The sequence below is a fragment of the Labrus mixtus genome, chromosome 7 (assembly GCF_963584025.1).
Source record: "Labrus mixtus chromosome 7, fLabMix1.1, whole genome shotgun sequence".
In the NCBI taxonomy this organism is placed as follows: Eukaryota; Metazoa; Chordata; class Actinopteri; order Labriformes; family Labridae; genus Labrus; species Labrus mixtus.
Genome location: NC_083618.1, coordinates 18,439,959 through 18,455,106, shown reverse-complemented (window position 1 = coordinate 18,455,106; position 15,148 = coordinate 18,439,959). Strand labels below are relative to the sequence as shown.

The following is a 15,148-nucleotide window of genomic DNA, read 5'->3' as shown; positions in this document are numbered from 1 at the left end:
CCATGAATGATGCAACACGGGAAGTGCCCTATATATTGAAAGAGTGCAGAGGCAAACTCAAGTACTCGAAACTGACTCCAAAATGTTTTGAAAAGCCCAGAAGATTACAAACATGCTACATTTACATTTACAGGTTCTTCATGTTGAGTTAACTGATTGTCAGAAGAGAATATTGTCCATTTCAACTGTCTTTAACAAACAGGACGACCGCTGAGATGACTGACACCGTATGTCTGTTTTATATCAGGCCTGTTTCTTTTCATCAAACTTCATAAGAAATCTGAGGTAATTGGCAGTGAAAAAAAGGGAGGGTTGCCTCACAGCACAAAAACAAGTGATGCTTTTCTTCTGCCTCTAATAGACCTCGACCTCTTCAAGATTTTTACTTTGAAAAAGGCGGATGAGTGAAAGGATGGGATAATAATTGAGCCGTTCATTAGAAAGGAGACACTCAAAGTGATGACACAGTGATGTGGTAAGTGGCTGATCACTGTTTCAGTGATAGATGTTCACGCACAGTGACCATCTATTACTTACTGGTTAAAATAATCCAGAATCTATTTTGACAAAAATCATCCATTTCGGTTATATTAAGGTTAAGAGTTATGCAAACTTAGTGGTGTGCCTGATCCAACACACAGGTAAGTACATTGTAGCCGTCCTCCAGGTGGTTAAAGGGCCACCTTTACTCTAACTCTTTTCTTGGTTAACCATAAATTCCTTTTAGGCTTAATCTCGATTTCCTCCCAACACCAGGAGCCCTTACGGACTTAATTTACGTTTACTGGAAAGTGATTGAGTGCACGAGGCTGCAAAGGGCTCAAAATGGTTTAATACCAATGGGACAGCACTTTGTTACTTCTCTGTAACCATGATAGCAACATGTCATGTGACATTTTTATTTCACATTTTTTATTTTACCTACTCACAGCCACCTTTCTCCATTGTGGGATAAATAAAGGTTTATCTTATATATAACAGGACTAATATGCTCTCTGTCTCTCATTTTTGTTAACAGACTTGGAGTAGAGTTCTGAATTAGCTGTAGTTATCAGATATACTTTTTAGGTAGACTGTAAATAGAGCGTGGTTTCACTTTCCTGCTTATTAACCATATTTTCCTTTTTTTCCGTCTTATGGCATTTGTTTACCTTTCCATTCTTGCGGGCTTCCCCTGGGAATCATATGTTTCACGACACTATGCTATGAACTCTGGGTAATGCATTCTCACTAAATTTGCAGATATTCCCGTTTACGGGCAAAGTGCATAAAGGTCTCACACACTTGACGACTCGACAGTGGGACAGCCCTAAGCCCTCACTGACTTAGCGAGAATGCGCATCAAAATCATTAAGTATGTGAGGGTAGACATCGACATTGGGCCTTAACTCTAAATCTTTGCCTGTTGCTAGTTTGACCGTAAGTACGTTTTGGACTGCATTTCCATTATGGCGACCACCATCGTTCATTTTTAAACTCCAGTTCAGAAACATTGGGTAATGTCTCTGAGATTACATCCATGTTTTATACCGTCTGTGGTTTTAACACCAATGTAAAGTACATTGAGTTTACCTGTAATATAATTCACTTTGTAAAATGTTCAAGAGAGGAAAATGTATATTGAAAAACCTAACAATGTTGTTATCCTTGTGTTCCTTCTGGGACATTTTTACCTTTGGGAAATGCTCCCTCCTTACAGGCCTTGTGCAGCTTAGCTTAAACCCATGCAGTTTGACTGATAAAGTCACATGGAGTCAGGATCTCACAGTTTTATACCTCTTCCTGCTGATGCTTCACGTTTAATTACCTGAAACTTTATCCACCGTTGTCTTATTAGAGCCGCAGTCTTCTGTTCTGAATCGAAACAGATTGAGATCTGTGTTTTCTACCCTGTTTGTGCTCTATGACACATCAGCAGACAAAAGCGCAGACAAAAAGTGACAGAAAGATACCTTCTTGAAACACAAACTCCGGGGGAAGCCGTGAATTGTTTTGCCCTCCAGTGTTGACAGGGTTTGACTTCCATTTGTGTCTTAATTAGACTGTTAGAAAAATGTTAGCTCTACCTGTACTGTACCTTTAAGACTCAACATTCTGTGACCCTTGCATGCCTGAATAGCTTTAAATAATGTCATCCATGACCATGTCATCTTCAACCTTATGCCTCTCCACTGCCCCACTTTGATTCCACATAGCTGAAGGCCATTGCTTCGTTTGATGTCTTGCATGACGGATCACATGCAATTACGGTAAAATGAGCTTTGCTCATCCCCTTGTTGTCTCGGAGAGTCTTTTCCAGGAGCACTGCTGTCTGCACTACTCTAATCTGCTGCTTTCTTCACAAATCTGTCCTCATGACCTCGAATCTGATTGTCATACTGCATTCATCATGTTGAAAATACTCTAAAGCAACAGTTCTGAGGTTAGTCTCTTTTAATGTATTACTCTGCAGACAGGTCAAACTCTGTGTGAAGAAGAGTTGCAATCATTACGCTTGATGAATAATCCAAAAAATGAAGCATAAAGATATGATTTTAGCTAGATGTGAATCAAAGTTTTTAATTTGTTGTGCGTCTGCCGCCCTCTCTTCTGATAAGGCAGTTGTATGCTGTGTTCCAGCGCTGTATGACAGCATTGTTGCATAAACTGACATGGCCAGTTTAAGCAATGAGTCTGTTAACTAAGTTCACCATCCTTCATGTCATACGTGTAAACAAAGAGACCCTCTGTGGTCAGAAATAAAAGCATGCTTTCAGAGAGCTTATAATGAGAGATGCTTCGGAAGCAGAGCAGTGTAAAGCTGGCTTTGAATATTCTGCCGACTATGAATAAAAAGATCTATATACAGTAACAAGCATGTCCACTGTGCATCACAGTACAGTAGTAGGACACAGGGAGCTGATGGAGTAACTAGTATTGAATAAGATCCAGACTTCTACACATGAAACAGTGTTCAGAAAGAGCAGCAATGAATGCATTTATATTACTTAAATTAAAGAAATATGTTTTATCTAGCTGATCAAACTCATTCAATCATGAATTAATCATAATTCCAACCATTGCATTATCAACTTCTGTGAATGTTTTTCCCCTCATGACCACAAAACACGTGTCAAAGGCTCACATGGGATCATCCTCCAAAATATTTAGAGATAGTCTTTCCTATCTTGTCGATCATTAGTTTCAAACCCCTTGAACGTGTCCTGTTTCCAGTTCAATGCAGATTTTTCTTTAATGGGCAAAAAGCACTTCACTGGTGTCAAAGGCCCGCATGGGATTATCATCTTAAATGATGCTAAATAATTCATGAAGACAATAAACTCCCTTTTTTTGTGAGAATAATGACCTTTAATTGATTTGGAAACATCTTTGAGGTCAAAGCGTTCCACTGATGTATCAGCTCAGACGATTTGCTGCATTTTTTTTTATGTAAATAGGTTAATGAAGCAGATGTGGGTGTGGTGCCAAATTCTACAGAGATTTTTGAACATTTGGGTCCTAGTGTTAAACAAAACTGTGTAGAAACCCTCTAGAGGTGGCAGACCCCTGTTCATCATATACTTGTTATTCTTAGTAATGTGACTAATGTGACGCCTATATATCATAATGAGGCATGGATATCAGATTTAATCACCACAGATGTGTCATTAAGATGCAACAGAGAACATGCTCTCCTGATGGAAGTGGAGCAATGGAACAACAAATAATAGTAGATGGTGCATGAATTGGTCGCTGATGACATGCTTGAACCAGAATTGTCAATGACAACATTTCAGGAATTCAAATTCATGCAAGATGTCAATGAGTGAGAAAATGACACTCTTAGAATACAGTTATTTAAATTAGAAAAACCTTGAACTAAAAGTGGTATCAGGAACATAAACGATGGCATTTAATTTCACACCTTTGCAGTTTTATGCATTTGAAAAAAATAGACATGTTAAGTCTCGAGGAAATGATTTCTCTACCCAAAAGCTACTCAAATCTCCTATAGATTAAATGTCTGGAGATTAAAACAGCTAAAACTAAGATTTCAAGAAGTCTTAAGAGGAAAAGCTGGATCTGAATTGTATTGCATCTACATTTTGGATGACATTTGATACCTTGTCCTCCAACGGATTAGATGACACCTGTCATTTAACACATTCTTTGATATGCAAAAAACAAGATCAATTTATCTGAGTCATAATCCCCATCATTTGATCAATGCATTTGTTATTCAGCCAGCCCTTCTGATTGATAAACCTGACCTACACCTCTGGGGAGAAAGCCATTTTCTCTGCCATTTGCACCGTCGTAGTACACAGGGTGTGAACCATCTGTCAATGCTCCACAGATGAATGGAGCTAGGAGGAGGCTAAATATGTGTCTGAGTGCTTAAAATGAATCCAATATGGCATGCCTTCTTCCCATCTCTTTTTTTTTTTTTTTTTTTTGGAAGCAAGCAGCGGATGGACCCCTCGGGTGAAACGGCACATGTTGCAGTAAACGAGAGCTTTACAAAAGGGGATCAGTCTGCCGCTAATAATCCCCGAACCCTAAGGCTTTTTTCATGCAATCAACCGGCAATGCTACAATAGGAGGCAAGCATATTTCACACAATCAATGGCACCAAGCCCCAAACACCTGAGTTACACGCCAGCGGAAGAAGAACAATAGAGCACCAGTATAGCTTTGGTGTTGGTGTGAAGAAAATACTAGTATGAAGGATAAATCAATAAAAGAAATAAGAAGCAGGGTATGCTGTCAATTCAAAACAAGGATGTATTTGGGTTTTTCTTAATCGGAAGGAGCGAAATATATATATTCTGCAGCATCAAGCAGGTGCCGTGTGGTGGCTGAATCGAAGGGGGCGTGCTGCCGACTTTGAGAAATTGTAACAGAGGGGCGTTTGGTTTGTAGCACATGGCCGCCACACATACTGAAGTGGTATCAAGACCGGCTCTGCTGTACTCACCCAGCATCTGGCTAAAGAGAAGCTGCTCCAGATCGCCCAGCACCGTCACCACCAGTTCTGGGTCCACCTTCAGGAAGGGCTTGTCTCCCCCTTCCTCCCCCTGGCCTTTGGATCCAGACTCTGCTCCTGCACACTGCTTCTTAGCATTAGCCTTCGCTTTGCTGGAGAGGATTTCGTCGTCTGACTTCCCGTCCTCAGGTGCCTTGCTCAGGGGCTTTACCTCGGCATAAGGACCACGAGGTATTCGGCTCTGCTTGCTCAGGGCAGAGGGGGCAGCCAGAGGGCTGAAGGGCTTGGGTTTGCCCTGGAACAGCGAATGTTCCGATTTGGAAAGGTTTCGAGAGAGAGGGGCACCCCCTCCGGCGCTGCTGCCGCCCCCAGCCGTCTTTGGCTTGCCCATCTTAACCTGCCCCGCTCCAGGCTTGGACATGTCATCGCACCACTTGGGTTCATAAAGGTGCAACTTCTTCTCTGCGTCAGTGAGTACAGCCAAGTTTGTCATGGACCTCTGCTTGCGGAGACTGGAGGAAACTGGTATCCTGCCATCAGAACTACCAGCCCGGTAAACCTTCAGTTCACCTCGTGGTGTGCTCTGGGGCACTCCAGACTTGGCCCTCTTAGCTGCCATACCAACTCCTTTGCCATCTGCTTGGCCGTATGCCTTTGTGCTATCCGTCCGGTCCATCTTCAAATCTCCTTCTCTGCCTTTCACAGTATTTCCAAGCATTCCTCCTTCATGAGACCATAGGAAAAAGCATCAGCAGGGGAGAGAACCGGCTTCCTTATCAAATATTTTTCCCTGTGCAAGAAGCAACAGAAAATGCTTCCTTTAAGGCAATCCTGCAGCCTCCTTTTTCTTCTTCTTCTCCTGCTCTTCCTCTTCTCCCCCTGACACGCTGCTGCAGCTGCAGCTGTTGCAGTGCTGCCCAGGCACTCCCTTTCTCTCCTTTCCTCCTTTCCTCCGTTTTTCCACACTCCTCCCTTCAGCGCTACCTCCTGCCGCTGAACCGCGCAGCAGCGGAATGACAGTGGCGGCAGACGCAACAACGCTCCCTCCCTCCTTCCCTCCCCCTGCTTTCTGCTGCCTCTCCCTCGCCTCCGTCTTCCCTCCCATCCTCCCTCCTCCTCTTCCTTCCCCCGTTTTTTCCTTCATTTAAAGATGATTTGCCAGGTCTCAGCAGAATATATTAAATGCAAGAGGGCGATGTGAACTGATCATCTTTGGCTATCAAAACTGGGCACCATTCTCCTGTAACACACCATGTTTTCCCACCACCTCCTCCGTTTCCTTTGTTCTTCCCCTCCCCCTCCCTCACCTCCAGTGTTGCCTGTTCAATACAGTCAACATGATGCATGATTTGTGATGTTAGTGGGAGTGTTATTAATGAGAACGGGCACACATTTAGGTATGTAATCACAGACCTTAGCATAAAATGTCATCACTATCTGCACAATGCAACAACTGGAGCATCCAGATTATCTCTTGATCCTGTCTGAGCTTGCTTACGATATCAATTCCAGGTTTACAGCTGGATAAATCATATGCTCAAAATCAGCTGTGTGTTCTCCAGCTATAAATAGACACCATCAGAACCATCAGATAAATAACATAAATGTATAAATGTGTTATGCTAATTGTCCAAATGTGCAGTTTATTGACTTTTTGGTCCAGTGCTTGAAAAAAAAAGAGACAAATTGGCTAAAATTCCACACGGCCGAATGGGTGACATCACCTCAGCAGACTGAGCGAGCGACAAGATGTGCCAGGGTAAGTAAGTAACACACCCAAAACCACAATTTGGAAATATCTCCAAGTCAGTCTCCAAGACACATACAGTATAAATACACAAACACAACCATGACTGTGCTCATTTGAAAAATCCAGTCATATTGTTTTCAAGCAAGGCTTGTATGTTTTTTTGAAAACACACAAGTACAATCATCTTTTAAGATATTCCATACTGACATCTCTCCGGAGGATTGAGGAGCTCTGCAGCGCTCACATGCAGCGCTGCTCCATGGAAACCAGCCTCTCTCTCATCGCCTGCACGTCATCTGCGTCAGACCTCAAAGCTCTGCACAAACACAGCTAATGAAAGAAACATTTGCCCGTTCCATAAGCTACTACTATGCCATATTTCTTATTTTAATAATACAAATTCAGTGCTAATACATGAATTGCTTTTCAGTTCCTGCTATCAAGTGAAAGACTCAGTAGACAGTTGCTCTTTTCCACAGCTCAGTAAGACTGAAACCAATTATGCAACATGGTGCAAATCTTCTGGTTATGATTGACCTGTTCGTTATAATGCCCCGAGGGTATGACTCAATCTCTTCGCATGGGTTTGCAACACACTCCACTGCATTTTCTCTTTGGGTTTCAGGGCACCTGCAGCGGGTCAGGGACCAGTGAGGGTGTTTGATCAGGCAATTAGTTTCTGGGAACAATGTCAGGTCTTTTTTTCTTCCTCATCACGAGTTCCAGATCTCCCCAGCTGACTGCAGATCACTCTTGGAGCTCTTTAACTCCGATGATTCAGTGAATGGCTCATTTGTTTAGGGGAGTGGGAATTTCTTAATAAAACCATGGGATAACACATTCTGACAAGCCAGATTCGCTGCAAGCCTTTGCTGAAAGTTTTAATTTAAGAGAAACAAAACCAGCGTCTCATACCAGAAGATGAGTTCATATTTTAAGAAAGCTTCACTTGACTCTCGTGATGGTCACATAATTCAGTGTGTTGGTTGTTTAGTCCACCACTATGGTCCACGCAGCAGATTGCATAGAAGTGGGCCTAGAGAAGTTAATGTCATCCTTTGATTTGTGGACTACTCTTTAGAAGCCTTAAGTTGTGCATTTTGGCCAACACCATCTTGTTTTTTTGTGAGCCACAAGTAAAAACGACTGGTCAACATGTACTCAATGTTTCATCTCTATCCTAGATGAGAAGTGGTGTGGTAGCCATTTGTAATTCCCAAGTAACCATGCCCCAAAGCACAGCCTGTTTATACCTTATCTTATTTACTTTAAATGGGACAATAACTTGTCTATGAAAACCTCTAATTATGATCCATCCATCCATTTTCTTCTGTGGCAACATGTTATGTCAGTTGACCCAGACGTCCTTCTCTTTAGCATCGCTTTATATCTCCTCCTGGAGGATCCAGAGGCTCTCCCAAGCCTGATTGCATTTATAATCCCTCCAGTGAGCTTTGGGTCTACCCCCGGATTTTCTTTGGACTAGTTCAGAAGACTTCCAAAGTGAGGTGACTAGGAGGCATCCTAATCGGATGCCTGGACCACCTCAATTGGTTCCTTTCCAATGCTAAGGAAAAGCAGATCTACTCTGAGCTCCCTCCATCAATTCATATTACGCCAAGGTAATAAATCAGGTTAGAAGTAGGGTAATTATTTCATCTATTTCCAAACATCGGTTTCATTTATCAACCAGTTGAGTCGCCTTTTGATGACCATAGGAAGAATGCAAGTTTAAGGCTCCTTAGCATTAGCTTCAGTATGGAAACCAACAAGCTACATCCACTTCTTCATGAAAAAAGTCTGTCAATACATGATTTGATGGTTTAAGGGAGAGACTATCACCTTTTTGCATTTTTTTATGTACACTGAAAGCAAACAACACTTTTGATCCCCTGACTGTAACCATAGCCCCGGTGGCAGATTGCAATTAGTGGTTCAGAGTGAAATGTCTCGACAACGATTGGATGAACTGGAAATAAAGTATAAATGTGGAAACGTTCAGATGCAGCCACTTCTCAGGAGGGATCAGGGTGGAGTTGTATCTTTCATTTGGTTTCTTTCACATCTGGCTCTGATTCTCCATCTCAAACTGGCCATGCGAGTAACTGTGTGTGTGTGTGTGTGTGTTTATATGTGTGTGCACGTGGTATGACAGCACAGTTACACAGCTGTCTGTTTTATATTTCCCTGGACAGCACATGTAATCATTTTGGGCCAGCTCAGCTGTTAAAGGGAACAGATTCAAGAACATTTGGGTAGACTTGGAGACTTCCACATGGGCTTAAAGGGGGAAATCCAGAAAATGTCAATGATACATTCATACATGTACATCAGGTATAAACATAATGTTAGAGGTACATGTAAAGAATGTGTTTTTGAATGGAATTGAAGCCATGAGGCATATATTGCTTTACAAAAAGTCATTAAAAGGAGATCTAAGAGAATCATTGTGCTAAAGTGAGCAGCCTGAGGAAGGAAGACTAATCCCAACAGTCACGGCGCTTTCAGATGCTGAGTAATAATCTCGTCATGATGAGCTCAAGCTCTTGAAAAAAATGAAAGCAATGGTAAAACTATCATGCTTGCCTTCAAACATTTGTGAGAGTCATTAATATACTTGTTTGGTTTAAGTCCTGAATCTGTGAATCTTCCTAAACTGAAACATTTGTTGATTTAAAGAAAGATTTCTCACCAGAGTCATACTTGGCTTTTGTTTCTGCAGATGCTTCTACTGAATTAAACCCGTCATTAAAAAAAAATAAAAATCGTCCTCTAGTTCTTAGCTGAAGCTGAATCACAGCTTACTGAAGAAACATCCCTGCTCAAATACTGAATTTACCCATCCATCATGTCGGTCCAGTGGGGACAAGAGGAACTCCAAGACAGGAGGTGAAAGATGATCCTCCCATCAAACCACTCAATCTCAGAGTCCTGCATCTGTCCACCTCGAGCAGAGGGACAATCTGTCTCTGGTCTGTCTCTCCCTGAGGACACTGGCTGGAGGCTCTCAAACGTCACAGTTATTAAGAAGACAGCCAAAGGCTTTATAATAGCCCAGTACAATTAAAGGGTAATAAAAGGTTAAAAAGTTTGTACAGTGATCAGGAGTGACAACTATATTTGGTATATTGACTTATTGTAAATTAATTTAGGCTTTAAATGTGTTTTTAAATAAAATGCTGCTACTTTAGACCCTGCTGTAATTTAATTTGTTGTAATTATCACTAATAAGAAGGATAAACTAACTTCCTCAGTGACAGACATTTTTAATTCAAACAGATCAAGACTAATTACTTGCAGGTTTTATTGTAGCACTAACAGAATCAGTGAGATAATATCTAGTAAATGAGCCAGGTCTGGGAGCTAGTAGGTAAGCAACTCCAGCTGCACTGATGTTGTATTTGAGAAACGTCATTCTCAAGAACCAACCTTCAACCGAGTCCAGTTGCCTTTGGATCAAGCTTTGAATGAGCCAATGCAGAAGTATACAAGTATGCAGTACCTCAAGTGTCCACTTGAGGCTGACTGCAAAGGAAGTGGAATGCTTATTTTGCCAGCAGAAATAAACATGTTTACAGCCTGGTTGAAAAGATGTTTTCAGTCTGAAAAGCTATCTGCACACACTGTACAGGGGGTGATTTAGTTTATAACTCATTTGTTTTGATTTCATGAATGATAGGAGTTATGCATACTTAGTAGTGTGGCTGATCTAATTGATAGTCGGAGATGTTGTAGCTTTTTGCCAGGAGGTTAAAGGCCCGCCTAAAATCCAACTATCTTGCCTGTTGCTACTGTAGGTTGACTTCAAGTTAGTTTTAAATAGCATTTCTAACCACTAACCTTTGGCTTTAAATATCTGCTTCTGAAACCAATGGGTGACGTCCCTGAGACTACATGCAGTCTATGCTCAATCTCCTCAATCACCTGACAAACTCATACAATTAGGCAGTCTATTTAGGCTGCAAGCTTTCCGGTTTCACTCTGCTCTGTCATCGCCACTGTTTCCCTTCACCATTACTGCACTCTTACTTTCAACCACACCACCTCCCCAGCATCCACCCGCAGACAGACACATCACACTAAAATCTATTGTCGTCATTATGTCCAATATTCTTGTGTTTCTGATCAAATATAAGCACAACTGAACACAGTCTCACTACTCCATGCTTTCCTTGATGCTGATTATAATGTGAGCATGCTAATAAATTCAATTCAATTTGTAAATATGGATAAGATGATTACCTACCGAACCTCAATGCAAATGTTAGCTTACTAACGTAGCTTTAAGCTGATAACTTGGTTTTAAGCACAGTCGTATTTTTAAAAAGTTGCTCGCCCAACAAGCTGAAAAGGTGAACATTAATGTGTTTGGTGTTTGATCGCTGCATTTAAAGTCTTAAAAAACAGTAAAACTGATGAGGCCTCTCGAAATCATATCTACCCATCGCTTTCTTTGAACTCACACAACAAACATGTTAAAGTATTTATTCCGTTTGTGACCACAGCTGATACCCCTGAGGCCTGAGTGTCTGCTTACTGACTTCAATCAATATCACTTATTTACAGACGATCTTTAATTATGTCATCTCTGTCTAATTGGAGCTAATTAATTGAATGGTTGTGGTTGTAGCTGCTAACAGTGAATTGCATTCACTCTCCCTTTAAGTTATGAAACGTTGAGCCTGTGTTTACATAAAACGCAACGTGTTTGTATGTCAGTCTCTAAGCAACAAGACGTGTTAGGTACGGAGTTCTTTCACACATCTGAACAAACACAACAGTCACTTTTTAATGCCCACACAGCGCCGACATAATGACGTACATTTAATCACAACTGCACACCGGAGACACAAAAAACGTCCAACAAACAATGGTGCCTTAAGAGTGCAGCGTGGTTTGAGAGAAGTTCTCTCTGCCAAGAATCTTTGTTTTCCCACATGCGCATAAAGAAAGAACTGAAGTACTGCAGGAAGTCCTGATGCAAATAACAGGTGGTGCATGCAGTCTGAAGCGTTCGTTGGGAGTTGGCAGCAGCTCTGGTGAGAACAACTGCCACGCTGAACACAGTCCAGTGTCAACATTCAGCCATATTAAAAAGCTTGGGTGTTACTGGATGCATTATAGCAAAATTGGAATAACAGTGTTTTGCATAACTAACAGTTTGAACTCAATGAACTGAGTGAAAAGTTAGTGTTCTCCAACATTTATGTAACTTTTTCAGGCACTATGAGCAAAGGGAAGTTCTCAGAGAGAAGGATGGACTGCCTGGTCTTTAGCTCTTTAATTTGAAGATCCTGAACAATAACCATGTGTGATCATCCAAAAGCAGAGTCACTGCTCACTGGAAGGGTCACAGCGATGTTTTCAGAATACAATTTGAGTGTAATCAGCCAATTTAGCAGCCCTTATCAGTGTCATAGGACAAAATGATAGAAGGTAGTAAAGCTCTGTGGTACCTGCTCGTCAGCTGAGAAGACTCTTTATCATAAAGCCAAAATGTGAGAAAACCACAGAAGTGGGTCGTTGATGTTGTATTATGTTAGCATTAAGACACGGCTGGGACAGATGGGTCAAACAGAGGAATTTCACTCAGTGGGCGGAGTTCATGTCCCATTTGAGAGCAGGGATCAGCGAGGAGTTATTCAAATAAGCCACATCACAAATATGAAACAATGATTTCCAACATAAACCACACTCTTTTCCTAATCATGATCAACTAGTTTTTTGTTGCTGAAACCTAATCAAAGTGTTACAGTTTCTAGCAGTTTAATCCATATTATTGTGATGAATGAGGTCCAGTATCAGTCTGCTTTACATTGTGGACATTGCTGCAGACTTGTTGATAATAATAGAAGATCCTTCATACTTTTAGGTGAAGCTTGCCCGATAAAAACCAGACTGATGGTAGAAATAGCAACAGAAAAGATTCCAATTAATCTTTAGAAAGACTGGAAGGGGTTGTTTGAACCTTCTTTGGTTTGTGACCACTTTAAATGATTATATGATGCTTTCTCACAGGTTCAAAAGGCTGAGCTTTGGGAATCAGTTTATAGGTGTGTTTTAAATTAGGGGTATAAAAATGCCTTCGTTGGACAGCCATTAGATTAAAAAAAGATAAAAGATGAAAAAGAGTGGAGGAAAATAAGTTGCCTCCAAAACTTTGAACATAAGACTTGTGAGTATTTCACCTTAAGAGTGAAATGTCATCTCATATTGATTAGTTGAAGAGTCTCTGGAAGAATTATTTTCAGTATCTTGAAAGAAAAGAGCAAAAATGAACAGAGGAATCTGTTTTCTAAAAGTTTAACATGGTTTTGTTCCTGTCCTATCCAATCATTTTGTAACCCTTTGAATTAGTTGAGACTTCCAAGTTTTGGAACTTTTTGTTTTAAAGTAAAGAAATATTTACGTATATTTCTCGGACAGAAGAATTAATGTGAGGATCTTGAAAGAGACTCACCTAGATCGTCACAGCAGACCTCCATGGAGTCGGATGAACAGTCACTGAGATCATCAAGGGTGGCATCTGTGTCCTCGTGGACCTGATATCTGAAGGGGAAGAAAGGCACAAACAAACATTTTTAAAAACTAAATTAAATAAAAACAACCAAAATGTACGATCCACTTTTTAAACACAGAATTGGTCATTTATATGAGAAAGCTTGAGATGCCTGAGGGCTGCGTTAGAAATAAACTGCAGTCAGGCAGTTATCTTCCCATCTAAAAAAAGGTGAAACACTGCCCTCACCTGAACCTGAAGGGAGCAACAGCAGCCATGTTGACTTGCCCTGGTTCACTGGCTCGACGTGGCATGTTGAATGTTTGATAAGAAGACTTTTGGTTGTTACTGGACACCAGTCTTTTGCATCCTCGCACGTCCTGGCTTGAGATGTTCCTCAGCTCTTTTTGGATGTTTCCCACTCTGGCTGAAGAAACCCCGGATTCCTCATTTCCATTTGTGCTTTTACTGTGAAGCAGACGTCCTCTTCCCTGGCCCGAGAGCCTGCACAGGGCGTCATTGTCCACACTTCTCAGGCGATATTTCCCAAAGGTCCAGTTCTGGTTTGTGTTTCGTCTCAGCTGCAGGTCCCTCAAAGCCTTCTGGGTGAGCGTGCTGGTGCGGAGGTCGAGAGTGTCTTTCGAGCGCGGGGCTTGTCTCTTTGGTATCTGCGGGCTACTGTAGGCCGAGCACGTCCCGTCGGTTCGCTCTGTAGCTGCCGGGCTTCTGTGATAATGCGTGCCGGCTTTGTGTTGCAGCAGGTGGTTCTTTAAAGCTGCACCTCTGAGCGGCTCTGCAGGACCTGAGGAAACGGAAGATAAAGGGAAGGAAGGCCGCCTCTTGGCTGGGTGCTGATACTGCGTGGTGGGATTGGAGAGGCCGCCGTATTGTTGTTGTTTGGGATCCATCTTTGAGAGAGGCATCACGCTTCGAGGTAAAGGCAAAGCGGAGCCGACACCTGCGTCGCTCTGAGTCTGAGATGCGACTTTGATGTTCACTCCTCCACTCATACTTCACCAGGCTGAGATCTGGAAAAAGAGAAGGAAGATCAAAATCAGACAGTAGCCTTTGTATGTTTAAGCTCCAGTTACATGTGATATATGAGCATTTAAAGAGATGTCAGCTTCTGTAAAAACACACAAGTTTAACGTTTTATGAATATAACTAGTGTTAAAACATGAAATAAAGTATGGGAAACAAAACTCAATGACAGTACAAGTAAAGAGTCATACCAATCAATAACAAGAGCATTTTAGTTTTACTTCAAGAATAAATGATCCAAGCGGTGGAAACAGAAGAAGCAGTGGGATCAAAAAACTGCTGAAAAATGAACCAAAAGAACTTTATCAGACCAAACAGGCAACATCATTCATCAGGCAAAAAGCAGCCATGACCCTGGCCAGGGTTCAGCACTCAGAGTTAGCACAAATGTGATGACATCAACACTACATCAAGATGCATTCTCGCAACATATATGGTTATAAAAGCAGTTTGCACGGAAATTACCAGAATACACTGTAACAAAACAAAAGTTACATTTATTGTTTGATTTTTTTCTGAAGGGCTGACATCTAACAACAAAGTGAGGATTCGACTATTTTTATGACTAGAACATGAAAGGGTTAAATTGGTATTAGGAGTGAAAAGGTGCTAATGTGCTGAGAGTTTCAGAGTTTCAATGCAACTGTTCAATGTTCTAATATGAGCTATGGTAATGTTGTCATGCGCCTGTATGATAGACTTTCAAAACTACGGAAACACATCAATGAGGGTCAACCTCAAGTCATTTGAATCTCTAGACACATACAATTTTGTACTTTGCTGAATACTGAAGGCTTCATACAGATTGTGGATTGCTGGTCTCTATTGAAAGATGTTGTTGTCAGAAGGCCACTGACATCCGTCCTTACTGCACACTATAAAGGATACAGGC

General features: G+C 41.5%; 2 protein-coding genes across 4 annotated transcripts in view; one reads left to right on the top strand and one right to left on the bottom strand.

The window, feature by feature from the left end:
• Nucleotides 1–14,225, bottom strand: part of nav1b (neuron navigator 1b) — a 60,354-nt gene extending 46,129 nt beyond the window's left edge. For 2 of the 3 annotated variants that reach the window (XM_061043385.1, XM_061043386.1), the window contains exon 1: nt 4,958–5,967. In XM_061043385.1, the coding sequence (XP_060899368.1) occupies nt 4,958–5,684 (727 nt within the window). In that variant the 5' untranslated portion in view covers nt 5,685–5,967. Of the gene's footprint in view, nt 1–4,957; nt 5,968–13,176; nt 13,266–13,464 lie in introns of those variants that run through there. The other variant, XM_061043387.1, reaches the window with a different exon arrangement.
• LOC132978256 (troponin T, cardiac muscle-like) overlaps nt 1–15,148 on the top strand; it is a 162,113-nt gene that overhangs the window by 100,057 nt on the left and 46,908 nt on the right. The window lies entirely within an intron of this gene.